Below are 13,273 nucleotides of genomic sequence, written 5' to 3'. Positions count from 1 at the left end.
TGAAGTTGTATACCTCAGTGTTGGAGGCTGATATGGGCCCTTTGCAGTAAGACTTGTGATCAAATGCAACTTAAGAAATCCAACACAACTTCCATTTTCATTCGATTAAACATGGGTATTAGGGATTTGCACTTGATTTCTTGAGTTGCGTTTAAATGCAACTCATTCAGCAATGAGCTATATATGAAGCAATTGTACTGGCGGATCCAGGGCACATCAAGCCCGTGCACCCCCCCCCCCCCTTTGAGAGGCATTGTCACAATTTTTATTTGAATCGTAAATTTGTTGTTCTAACACAAGTGTACCCCCCTCCTTGAAACCAAGGACCTTTTTTTTTCTTTATTTTTTTGCTTGTCAAATTTTCCATGGGAAATTGTGAAACCCCCCCCCCCCCCCTTTGAAAATCCTGGATCTACCCCTGCCTAGAACTATTAAACCTTTCATGAATTTCTATTCTCTATGTCTTCATTTATGATTGTACTGAAGTTCCTTTACAACATCTGTTCCTGTGTCACACCCTCTTCAATTCTTACCCTCATCATCTTTTTCCTCTCATTATGCTGTACATCTGGGCCCTATGTTACAAAGAGTTTTGATTGATCCGATCAATTACAACTAAGGAAAGCCAGAAACGTCGCCATATAAAATGCATGTTTGTTAAAAAAAACATTGTTGATATGATGTACATTTATTGTTTTCTTGAAGATTCAGTATGATTCACTTTGTTTACCAAGGAGCTTGTGCAAATTTCCTGTAGAAAAGAATTATGGTATGGATGGATTTCCATACAGCTGAGTTTGATTGGATCAATCGTAACTCTTTGTAAAACGGGGCCCTGTATTTTTAATTGAAAGGCACAACCTTGGAAGCGTTTCATCAAAGTTTTTTTTCAGATCTGAGAAGCAAAGGTTGTATGGAATCTGTTGCAAAAAGCCCTTTCATGAAAAGCCCCCTAAACCCAGATAAATATTTTGGATGGGCCCACCATCTAGTAAAAACAATGTTGCACATTAAATGTGCTCATTCTGCCACTGATCTTACCTCCCCCCCCCTCCCTTGGTATCAGTGTCATCCAATTTTCAAATCATTGGATTCAATGCTAGTTATCAGATGGCAATGATACAACTAAACTTTTATACACCTGTTTACATTGACACTGCAGCTAAAATTAGATGAGATTAGATGAGAATGTATAACCCATAATATATATTGGTTTCACAGGATGGAAAGCACAGACCCAAGTTCACAAGCCTCCTTGGCCTCTTGGCTTAATAGCCAGAGGACCAGGACCAGGAAAGCTAGGGCTAGACATAGTTATCAAGGCAGAAATCAAGCAAGCAAGGCTAAGACTAGGGACAGGTACAGGGTTAGATTTAAGTCCAGGAACAGATACAGGATTGGATCTAGTCCACAAATTTGGGGTTTTATTATAGATATTTACCCCTCGGAATTTCAACAAAACAATCTACATAAGAACATAGAAAGAGAAAAGGGGCTAGGATGTTTTCAGTGCTAGACCATGTTGAATAGGATAAGAAAAAGTAAAATATTTTAGTATAGCTCTTCTCGTCAACGGTTCAACAGGTTTTTTGTCTTGCCTGCATAGCAGAGCGAGACTATAGGCGCCGCTTTTTCGATGGTGGCGGCGTTGTCAACATTGAAATCTTAACCAAGGCTAAGTTTTTGAAATGTCATCGTAACTTAGAAAGTATAACTATATGCCCCCTCCTCAACGATTTGCGCAATATTTTCGCCGCGCTGCTCTTTGACTTTACTTTCAAGTCTTGCACATCTTTTTAGACCATATTTGTTACAACCGGGTACGCGGTTTGGACATTACGCAACATTTTGTAAGTGCATCGCAGACCAAAAATTGCTCAAAAACTTGATTTTGTGTACAAAGTCAATGCAAATTACGTTGACAACCATAATCATAATTTCATGATTATTTTTTAGTTTTGCTGTTCTAATAGATTTATTTTATGCTGTTTATGATCTCAAAAGAGTCCTGACAAAGTCCGTTGAAAAACAATTAACAACAAAAGGTAAAAAAAAAAAGAAATGCATAAGAAATTGCAAAAAAAAATATAATACATAGGAAATTAATCGCTAGTGGGTATTCATTTGTCTCGCAATCTACTATGGTCAACCAGGAAATTCGTGATCACTCTCGCAAAAAGTGTTCACTAGCTTACAAGTTCACGAGCTTTCGAGTGCGCTTCGTGCGCTTGTGCGTACGGTCTTGGAGATTAGTATAAATACAGTACGATATCGGACAATCCTTGTCACTTGATAAAGAGTTGCAGCGGCACTCGAAAGCTCATGAACTTGTAAGCTAGTGAACACTTTTTTGCGAGAGTGATCACGAATTTCCTAGAAAGCCAGTGAACACTTTTTGCGAGTGAACAAAAAGTGTTCACTGGCTTTCTAGGAAATTCGTGATCACTCTCGCAAAAAGTGTTCACTAGCTTACAAGTTCACGAGCTTTCGAGTGCGCTTCGTGCGCTTGTGCGTACGGTCTTGGAGATTAGTATAAATACAGTACGATATCGGACAATCCTTGTCACTTGATAAAGAGTTGCAGCGGCACTCGAAAGCTCATGAACTTGTAAGCTAGTGAACACTTTTTTGCGAGAGTGATCACGAATTTCCTAGAAAGCCAGTGAACACTTTTTGCGAGAGTGATCACGAATTTCCTTGTTGACCATAGTAGATTGCGAGACAAATGAATACCCTCTAGCGATTATTTCAATCCGCAATAATGAACTAATTTAGTACATAGGAAATTGTTCTGATATTGCAAGCTTTTTTCATGTTAATTTGCTGAGAACAACAAAAAGCGTTTCTACACCAAATATTATTTATAACATTTAGAGCATTACTAAATAGGTTCATTATTGCGGATTGAAATAATCGCTAGAGGGTATTCATTTGTCTCGCAATCTACTATGGACAACAAGGAAATTCGTGATCACTCTCGCAAAAAGTGTTCACTGGCTTTCTAGGAAATTCGTGATCACTCTCGCAAAAAAGTGTTTACTAGCTTACAAGTTCACGAGCTTTCGAGTGCCGCTGCAACTCTTTATCAAGTGACACGGATTGTCCGATATCGTACTCTATTTATACTTACCTCCAAGACCGTACGCACAAACGCGAGAACAATAGGTGGGCACTGATCCGTTGTGTGATTGGTCAGGAGTTATGCAAATAAGCCGGGGGTATATGCAAATACGCCGTGGGTCGGCAATATGCAAATGAGACCAAAATTGGCGGGCTCGCTAGTTTCCCGTGGGCGGGGGTTGACTGGCTGAGCGTTCCCTCGATCGGGGCCGGGAGCGATCGGGTCGGCGTGCACTGCCAGGTAAGGGGGTATTGTGCTGTCGGATGGTTCGCATCCAGAAATCGGGGATGTCGATCCCGCTGTCTCTGTTGAAATTGTTAGGACAAAGACGTATACTAATAGCCTCCTTAACCCTAAATAGACTGGGCTATTTCGACGCCTAAGAAGACTGGGGGGGGGCTGATTCAGCCCCCCCTTATGATCTCGGCCGTCGATCGCGCGATCGCGACGAAAATTGGCACACGCGTTACCCATGGCATTATCTACAAAACTATAACATCAAATTCTGTAAAAAAATCTCATGTCTCATTAATTATGCTAATTTATGCGTAAAATCATAAGTTTGCTCTAATTAATAAAATAATGCCCCTGAAATGCTAATTTTTGTTTCACATACTCTAGACAGGCATCTGATCAAATTGATTTTGAAAAAAATTCAAAATCACATTTATTTTCTTATGTATTCTATTGTTTTCTAAATTTCTTATGTATTTCTTTGTTTTTCGACTTTTTGTTTTTTATTGTTTTTTTCAATGGAAATTGTTGGGGACTTTATTTTGACCATAAAAAAGATAAAATTAATTGATTTTAAGCAGTAAAAGGAAAAATAATGATGCATTTGTGAATATTGGCTAAGAACACTATTTGCATTGGATTTGTACACAAATTCACGTTTTTGAGTAATTTTGGGTCTGCATGCACTTACGAAATGTTGCGTAATTTTGGAATCGCGTACCCGGGGGTCACAATTTTGGTCTCAAAAGTTGCGCGAGACTTGAAAGTAAAAAGTCAGCGAGCGACGCTGTCAAAAAATTTCGTGCGGCGGATTTATCGCGAAAAATGTCGAGGGGGGGGCTGAATCAGCCCCCCCCCAGTCTTTTTAGGGTTAATCCTGCGTGTATACCAATGTCTTTCTTTGGCAATGCAATGTACACCCTCCCAATCTGGGTGGTGTTGCTTCTCCCAAGCATGTTCTGCCACCGCGGATGTGTCGGTTCGCTGTAACCGAACATCGCGCTTGTGTTCAGAAATGCGTTCAACTATCGGTCGGGCTGTCTCTCCGATGTAAGACCCGTCACATCCCTGGCAAGGAATGTTGTATACTACGCCATCACGTCTGATCAGGGATAGGGTCTTTGGGGCGTACAAGCTGTTTGCGTAAGGTGGTGTCCGAGCGGAAAACCGTTCGGATACGTGACCTTCTAATCGGCGTTTAAGTTGTGAAAGGCCATCTATGTATGGCAAGACTGTACAAGTCTTGATAACCTTCTGATCCCATAGTAGATTGCGAGACAAATGAATACCCTCTAGCGATTATTTAGAGCATTATTTAGGGAATTAGAGGAGTAAGTATGATTTAGCATACTGATTATACATAAATTAGCAAATTAATTAATAGCAATTTACATGAAATAGATTAATACAGAATTTTGTATATTATGTTCCAGGCAAGCTGCGCGCCAATTTTTGGCGCGATTGACATTTATTTTCTGAGAGTTATTTGTGGTTATTTTACATTTGGGCATCTGCGATTGCTGATTTTTTTGGGGGTGGGGCTATTTCTATACGAAAGGCTATTTTTTGCACATTAAGCAATTATGTGTTAAATGCAACATACTGTGAATCATCCAAATTTGCACAATGGATTTAAACCAGGAGAGGGTGTTTGAACCATGGACAGATTTGATGTATGATTGCATTTATTATTCGGCCCTTCTCAACGTACATGATGATCAATTTTCTTAATGTTCTAGAGTATCGCTTTAAGCAGATCTTAGGGTTAATCTATTAAAGATAATCAAATAATATAATTATTTGATTTTGCAAATAATATAATTATTTGCAAAATTTATATATTTATAATTTATATATAAGTGTTTCTAAGAGTTGCATACTACCCGGCTTCAGCATGTCTTACTCTCATCAGGTGCTCAAACATTCAAGGAATTCCTTCCTAGTGGGTACCCATTTACTACACCTAGGTGAAGAGTGGTAAACATACATGAACTCCTTTCAAAATGATGGGAGTACATTTCGTAATTCCAACCCCCGGGTCTTGTTGTTCAAGGTCTGGAGACTTATCCACTGAGCCACAAAACCTCTAAGATTGACGCAAAAAACATTCCGTTTGGGGAATTCTAGGGGCAATTCAGACTTTGATGGAGGCAAAATCACCCCTCACATTTATGTATTTCTTAAGCTGGATCAGATTCTAATCCTGAATTATTCCTTTAAACCAGGCATCCTATGCACCAGGAGGTTGATGAAGAGGATGATGAGGAGGAGGATGAAGAGGAGGAAGACGAGGATGACTTCCATGAAGGACAAGCCATGCAGGTTTTGGTGAGTGTACCGTCAGACCTTCCTGTCTCAGAATACAATAAGAAGAATGATCAAAATAAATTTGGTTAAGTCCTTATGTCTGCCAATTTTAATTCTCTTATGCTATTTGATAAATCTGCTCATATTAATCACACATGACTTTATAAATAATTGGTATATGAAGTGCCAAAGTGGAACAAACAAATATCTAGCATTTTTAGCTCATCCGTCACATGATCATGGTCAAAGGTCATGTTGGGTCAATGGAAATAGTTTTTCTTTATCATATGAGTGTTTTTTTTTTGTGAAGAATTATTCAATAGCTGTTTTCATTGTCAGCACTGCTGCTATATTGAATCGCGTAATGCAGGCGAGACTGCCAGATGCGCTCCACTTGTTTTTAAATTTTATAAACAGTTCAATTAAAAAAAATATGACTGTCCACAAATGTTATCTTGATTTTTATTATCAATTATTGTCTTTCTGTCATAAAAAAGTCAATAACCACTCCCCCTCCTTCCGCCCCAAAAATCATACCAAAAAAAAATATAAAAATGGGGTCAACTTCACAACTATTGCTAATATTTTTTATTTGCTAACATGATTAGTTTAATCCTTGTGTTTTATTTCATGTTTCAAAATATATGTATATATTCATCTTGCTTTGCTATTATCACCATGACGCTTACTACCCTCCCCCCCAGTCATCAAGGTACCGTTCTACCCCTAAAGAATTTCCAGCCCATGTACACAGGCACAAGCCTCTTGCCTTTGAAAGCAGTGGGCGCGCTACCAAGGGCGCTCTGAAGGAATCCTTCAAAGGCACCTTCCAGGGTACAGCTCCTACAGGTGGTTTCAGGAGGTCCAGGAGGAGTAGGAGAGTGATTCTTCCAAGCTATGATGAGGATCAGATGATGGCTGACCTGGTGGAGGACTATGATTCCTCAGAGGATTTCATCTAGGCAGTTTGCCCGTTCAGGTTGTTGGCTGTTGTGTTTAATTCTTGTTGCCAAACATGTTCAGTTCAATTCCATTCATGTTCAGTTCCAGTCCTCAAAAGATTTCATCAAGGCAGTCCGTCCTGCTTCAGGTTTTTGGCTTTTGTGTTTGTTTCCTGTTCGCAAACCTTGTTCACTTCAATTTATGTTCAGTTCCAGAATACTTCATCAAGGCAATTCATTCTGCTTGAGTTGTTGGTAGTGGTGTTTATTTCCTGTTTAATAACAAACATGTTCAATTCATATTCAGTTCAGTTCTAGCATACTTCATCATGGCAGTAAGGTTGTTGGTTGTTTATTTAATTTCTTGTTGCCAAACATGTTCAATTTGAATCAATGTTGAGTTCCAGTTTTTTGGAAGTCCCCAGAAGACTTCCTCTAGGCATTTTGTCCCATTCCAGGTTGTTTCCTGTTGTGTTTATTTCCTGTTGCCAAATATGTTCAAGGTTTAAGCTTGTTGGAAGCATGGTTGACTGCTTTACCAGCCAGTTCAAGTTCAGGGTTTTTTTTAACAAAACTTATTCAGTTCTGTAGTACTAACCCATCTCGTTTAAAGCCTGTCTGTTCACTTGAGTCTTAAATTTGATGTTTTTTATTTATAAATATTCAGTCTTTAAGTCGATTGTTCGTCTCTACCTCATCTTTCCTTTTTTTCCTTCTCATATGTATTTTGTTTGTCTCACAATAATTGAATTCTTAGGTTTCTTTTCCATATTCTTGTGTTTTATACATTTTGCATGAATCAATTTCTATATGTTTATTTGTGGTTCTCAAGTATTCATTTATATCACCCTTTGTTTCATTTAATTGAAAAGATGTACCTAGATCATACCTACCAACATTTAGAAATTGAAAATCCTACTCTGATTGCGAGATTCCCAATTTTTTCCGGGATGGTCAACATTGTGCCGAAAAGATAACCAAAATTGATAAATAGCAGCAAGCGAGCAAAAATTTTGTCCTTTTCAAGACAAGTGTCTAATTTTGTAATGGATTCAGACATAAAACAAAATCTTGATTTCCCCCTTTACTTTAATTTTCTACTAGTTGTCACTAGAAAGCAGTATAAAAGCACTGTTTGTTTATGCAATTGTAATTTTTTTTCCCCCATTTATCCATTGACATGTGAAAAAAATATAAATTTTTGAAAGTAGAGATAAATTGATATTGACAACATAATCACAACCCTTAAGATGCATTGTGAAACTTACTAATGATAATTTTTTTTTTTTAAATAGACATGAAATGAAATACTCCAAAAATCGGTTTTGTCCTATTGATCGTTGGCCCGGCAGCTGTTAAAATATGTTAATTTTCCCCCTCCAATATAAAAAAAATGTATTTTACGTTTTAGCTTTTTAATCTAAAAAATTGCAACAAAAGCCCCAAAATACGATTTTATAGTATGGGCTGGTAGGTATGAGGTACCCAATTTTTTTATTCTAAAGGGGAAGTTCACCCTAATGTCTTTTTTTTAATGAAGAAAAAGAATTTCACAAGTCATACATGGGTAAAAGCAACAATTACAATTTAAACAGGTACATGTAAGGATTTGTGATGTTCATACATGTAGATAAATAATTTTTGAAGAGAAAGTGTAATAAAACTTCATTAAATAATAATAAACTAGAATTTAAAAAAACACGATGTTAGAAAGTGATGAATATTAAACAATTAGAAATTCAAATAGTAATTGGATCGAAATTGAGACTAAAACAATGACAAAAATTTGAGTTGATTACAAGGCTATGAAAGTAAAATTATTTAGAATTTAGTGAATCGATGAAATATGATATTGCACTTTTCATAAAACGATATGTTTTGCATTTTATCTGAGCAAAGTTTGGAACAATTTTTTCGCTGTTATTAAAACCAAATTATGATAAAGGTGAACTTTCAGTATTTTCATGAGAGCAACGAAGCACCTTACAATTATTTTGTATTTTTTCATGTTAACAGGAGGACATGCAGATGGGAACATTCTAAGGATCTGGGTCATTTGGAACTCTATCAGCATCTATCCTGTTACTGCCCAGCTCACAAAGATGGCAGAAAATTAATTTCATATTTATTGAAACTGAAGGAATTATAGTAATGATAATATTCATCCCATGTTAAAGACTGTCAGATTAAGGTCAAATTAAGAAAAGGATTTTCATTCATGAGCAGTTTTTATAAAAAATCAAACTGTAATATCAAAGCAATACCTCAAATTTATCTGTTCTTCAAAAGCAATTCATATTTAAAGATGGTAGATTATTTGCAACTCTAATTCTTATTTCTTATTACATTCATAGGCCTGCAAAGTTTGTGTATATGTGACTTGATCTGCCTTATTTTTAATTGGTCTACTTCGAATTCGTCTACTATCATTTGGCCTACCATCAGTTTGTCCACTATCCACATGGTCTAATTGCCATTTTTTCCACTCGCCATTTCGTCTAATAACCATTTGGTCCAGTAGCCATACCATTTAGTCTAATTGGACTAAGTGTTAATTTCGTTAAATTAGTGAAAATAAAATGGATATTAGACCAACTGCATATGAGACAAAATGATTGAAGATGTAATGGTGATTAGACCAAGTGATGATTGGACCAAACAGATTTTAGGCGAAATGTTGATGGACGGAATGGCATTAGACAAAATGAAGATAGACCATGTGTGGAGTGGGCGAGTTGGCAGTAGATGAATTGGCAATTTACCACAAAATATTGCTATAAAATGAAAACCATTCCATTAATGAATGGGTAAGGGGGGTATTAGAATAACAATGAAAACCTATACTTTGCCTTTGATTCTTTATTCATTTTTCATAAGAAAATAAGTTTTACATTAAATTACAGCCCATCTTAAGCTATGGTAATAGATCAAAATGAATTACTCTCTAGTTATCATCTTACATTCCAATCTTACAAAAGTGTAGTGGTTTTCAAATCTCTTGTTTTTTCTTATCAATGTTAAGTTTGAATTTTCTTACTGCCCCTTCTCGGTTATATATTTTTTTCTTTAAAAGGGCTTTAGAGCATTTCCTATTGGCATTTTCATCTCATTTCATTTCTTGTGAAGTGCTCTATTATTAAGATGAAGAAAAAAATGCTGTTTTCCGATCGACCACTTGATAAACTTGAAATCATCTCAAACTGCAAATTTTATCAGTAAAACACCCTTTGATTTTTAATCCTCAATATCATAAATGTTTTAGGGCATACTCAGTCATATTGTTTAGTAATGGATTGGAATAGGGACATGTACTTTTGAGGGATTCGCCAAAACTTAAATAGGCTTTAATGCTGATTAATTGATGAATGAATGTTTCCTGGTTCCAGGATACATGTATATTATTGATTTTTATTTCCTGTTTGAATTAGATAAACGAACCATGTAAATATTGTATCATACCTTTTTATGATAAGTGTTTTTCTTACCAGTTATTGTGTTGTCACATACAAACCATTATGTGACTGAAATTACTATGTCATGAATTCAAAATCATGCTGTTCTTGTTTATATATGCTATATCAGTAGTGATATTGATACAGTCCTTTTATTGTGCATATTTGTCCCTGTCTGCTTCCAACGGACTTGGATATTATTACGATAGTTTTTAGCATGGTGACCTTACAGCACACTAGCATTTCATGCAATCAATATCCTGCAGGTACCCATTCAGTCACCCGGTTTGATACAATGTGAATCCATGGCTGAGAGCCCACTGAACAGCAATACTACAATGAATTTTGAATGTTGGAAAGGAAAAGTAACTGCTATATTGCATCTCTAAGAAAAGTGGTCAACCCAAAGGCCTCTCATGGTACTAAATGTTGTTGACATATGTATTATGGAAAACGCAAATTACAGAAATATGTCCCTTTATTTATTGAAACAAGCCATTCATGGTAATGTATATTTAATTGCATGTTGGTGTTATTGTTAACTGTTATTGAGACTGTGTACAGTATTATCATGTCAATGGATGAGAATTCCTAATCAATGTGTTCTATTACTAAAGTGAGTTTTTAATAGACTTCAAATTTTTGTATTAGCATGAGCATGTTGGTTTTTGAGTTTTTGTAAAAAAAATGATGAAGCTGTGTATATTAGTAATTTAGATCGTAATATTGTACGAGTTCAAAAACTTTTGTGGAAAGTTGAATAAACAAGTTGAATTATACAGCATTTTGTTGGTTGATCATATTTTGTCAGTGTCAAGACATATGAACTGGATACACTTTCATTAATGTTGCTGAAGATGATATTGATGATGGTGAAGACGATATTGACGATGATGATGAAGCTGAAGTTGATATTGACGATGGTGATGCTGAAGACGATATCGATGATGATGGTGATGCTGAAGATGATATTGACAATGATGATGATGAAGATGAAGATGATGATGCTGGGGATGATGTTGAAGCTAATGATAATTATACTTGCTTATATAGCGCGTAATACTTACTTTGTCAGAAGTCTCTGAGCGCTCTACAGTATATGCAGCATAATTGATGATGATGATATCAAAATGATGGGGATAGTATAACAACCGTGATTTTGGTGATGATGATAATGCGTCCACAATGGTGGTGATGTATTGGTGACAATACGGCATACTTTATGTAGAAGTAAACTGAAATTTGAAAAGATCATATTGATGAGAAAAAGGGAGATCAGAGTGATTTTATATTGTTGCTTGAAACTGAGAAGTCCATGAAAGGACAAGGACTCCCCTCTTCGTACGTCTCACTATCTTTCTCCTATCTCAATATCATGTCACTGCACAATCACCCTAGCAAAACACTTATTCTCACCGCAGACAAGCCCTAATATGCAATGCACTTATGTACGATAGTGTGGTGTTAAAGGCATTATTGCACCGACACGATGATACAACTCTTTTGTTGTTCCCTCTCTTATTACCCTAAGGTTTATTTATAACTACTATATTTGTAACTCTACCCCACCCCTCCCTCTCATTCACTCTACCCCCACCTCTCATCTTTTGTTTATAACTCTACCCCAGCCCTCCTCCTTACTCTTTTTAGAATTCTACCCCACCCCTCCTCACTCTTTTTCTTTCTCCTGCTCCCCACCCCCCCCCCCCCCTCTCTCTCTTCAAACTTCAATTTTCTTCCCACTGTTTCTATCCCTCTTCAAAGTATTAAAAAAATCCATCCACATGAATACTCTTCTTTCCAATATATAAATCTTTGAACCTTTCTCAAAATAAAGTACATGTAAATAATTTGTTCTAAATATGTGTACATCAAACACAAGGACATATCTGAGGTTTCATTGTCAATTGTTTTGTTTTTTTATTTATTATAATAGTCCATGTTTCAATGAATTCCACAGTCAAATTTTCCTTTAGCTGATGCGGATGATACAAGGAGTTCAGTAATTTCTCACAAATAGTCAGGGAAAATAACTGATTCATTTAAAGGAATCAGCTTCTTCTTCCCAATGTCAGCAGCCAGGGGCGGATCAAGGATTTTCCAAGGGGGGGCATTTTCATACAGGAAAAAATTGACAACCCCCTCCCCCCAAAAAAAAAACTTTTTTTTTTAGATTTAGATTAGTGGTGATTTTTTACCTGACTGCTACTAAAGCATGAATGCTTGTAAGCAAGCAACCAGAGGACCGACGGCTTAAGGTCCTCTCCGAAGGACCTGGTAATGAGGATTAATAGCTTACCAAAGGGCACTAGCGCACCAATTGGGAATTGAACCCGGGTCAACGGAATACGAATCCCCCACTCTACCGACTGAGCTATCACGTTGTAAGTAATAGAGATAATTTTGTTCCAGAAAAATATTTGACAAGCAAAAAAAAAAAATTACAAGGGGGGGGGGTACATTACAAGCCCCTACCTGGATCCGCCAGTGGCAGCTTTTTTTTGTAATAACACACACTGATTCATGCCTGGATCCTAGTACAAGTGTGCACATTCAGCATAGTAGGGTGCATTTACTTCATGCATGCAAACACACATTACACAAATGCACAGTGGCACACACTGAGGGAGAGAGCGTACCATGCATGGTCACTGTGCAATGGAAAATAATAATATAAATGCAGCAATTTAGTGAACAGCTTTCAGTATGAATGCAGATCATGTACTGAATAGCTTTCAACCAATCAAATGACAAGAATCTTTGTATGAGTTGTATAAATATAGTTATTGCACATGCTTTCCTGACATAGCATTCTATGGTATTAAAACCCTCAAAAGAAGACATGGCAGAGACCAGTGGGCTGTAACTATTAATAAAATCATCTGTGCATTGCCTTCTCCAAACATTATTTGGGCTCCTTTCTGTCATTATGAATACTTTGTTGACCTTCACTAGAGTGATGAATACATGTATATACATGTACATTTATTATGTCAGTGAATGTGAACACCATCTTGAATGGGTGGTCCACGTTTAGAGGCAAGATTTGCCCCCGGTGGGGTCACTCAATATGAATTGGGACCGCATGACCGTTACCAAAATCGCGGGAAAAGGGGTCAATTTCATGGAACGTCCGCGGACACAACACTCCTCGAAGTAGTGAAAATAGGGGGGCTCACCGTCCTCGATCTGATGGAAATAGGGGTCAGGAAAAAGGG

At 36.9% G+C, this 13,273-nt stretch overlaps 1 protein-coding gene across 5 annotated transcripts in view; it reads left to right on the top strand.

Moving 5' to 3' along the window:
* LOC121429859 (cohesin subunit SA-1-like) overlaps window positions 1–10,839 on the top strand; it is a 58,453-nt gene extending 47,614 nt beyond the window's left edge. The window contains exons 25-27 of one of the 5 annotated variants that reach the window (XM_041627112.1): window positions 1,222–1,359; window positions 5,581–5,683; window positions 8,620–10,839. In XM_041627112.1, the coding sequence (XP_041483046.1) occupies window positions 1,222–1,359; window positions 5,581–5,683; window positions 8,620–8,646 (268 nt within the window). In that variant the 3' untranslated portion in view covers window positions 8,647–10,839. Of the gene's footprint in view, window positions 1–1,221; window positions 1,360–5,580; window positions 5,684–6,366; window positions 7,232–8,619 lie in introns of those variants that run through there. The other 4 variants (XM_041627108.1, XM_041627110.1, XM_041627113.1 and 1 more) reach the window with 4 other exon arrangements.
* Window positions 10,840–13,273: the final 2,434 nt, after the last annotated feature.

Source organism: Lytechinus variegatus, chromosome 16 (assembly GCF_018143015.1).
Source record: "Lytechinus variegatus isolate NC3 chromosome 16, Lvar_3.0, whole genome shotgun sequence".
NCBI lineage: Eukaryota > Metazoa > Echinodermata > Echinoidea > Temnopleuroida > Toxopneustidae > Lytechinus > Lytechinus variegatus.
Note: the sequence above shows the minus strand (reverse complement) of the source record. Positions and strands in the feature narration are given on the sequence as shown.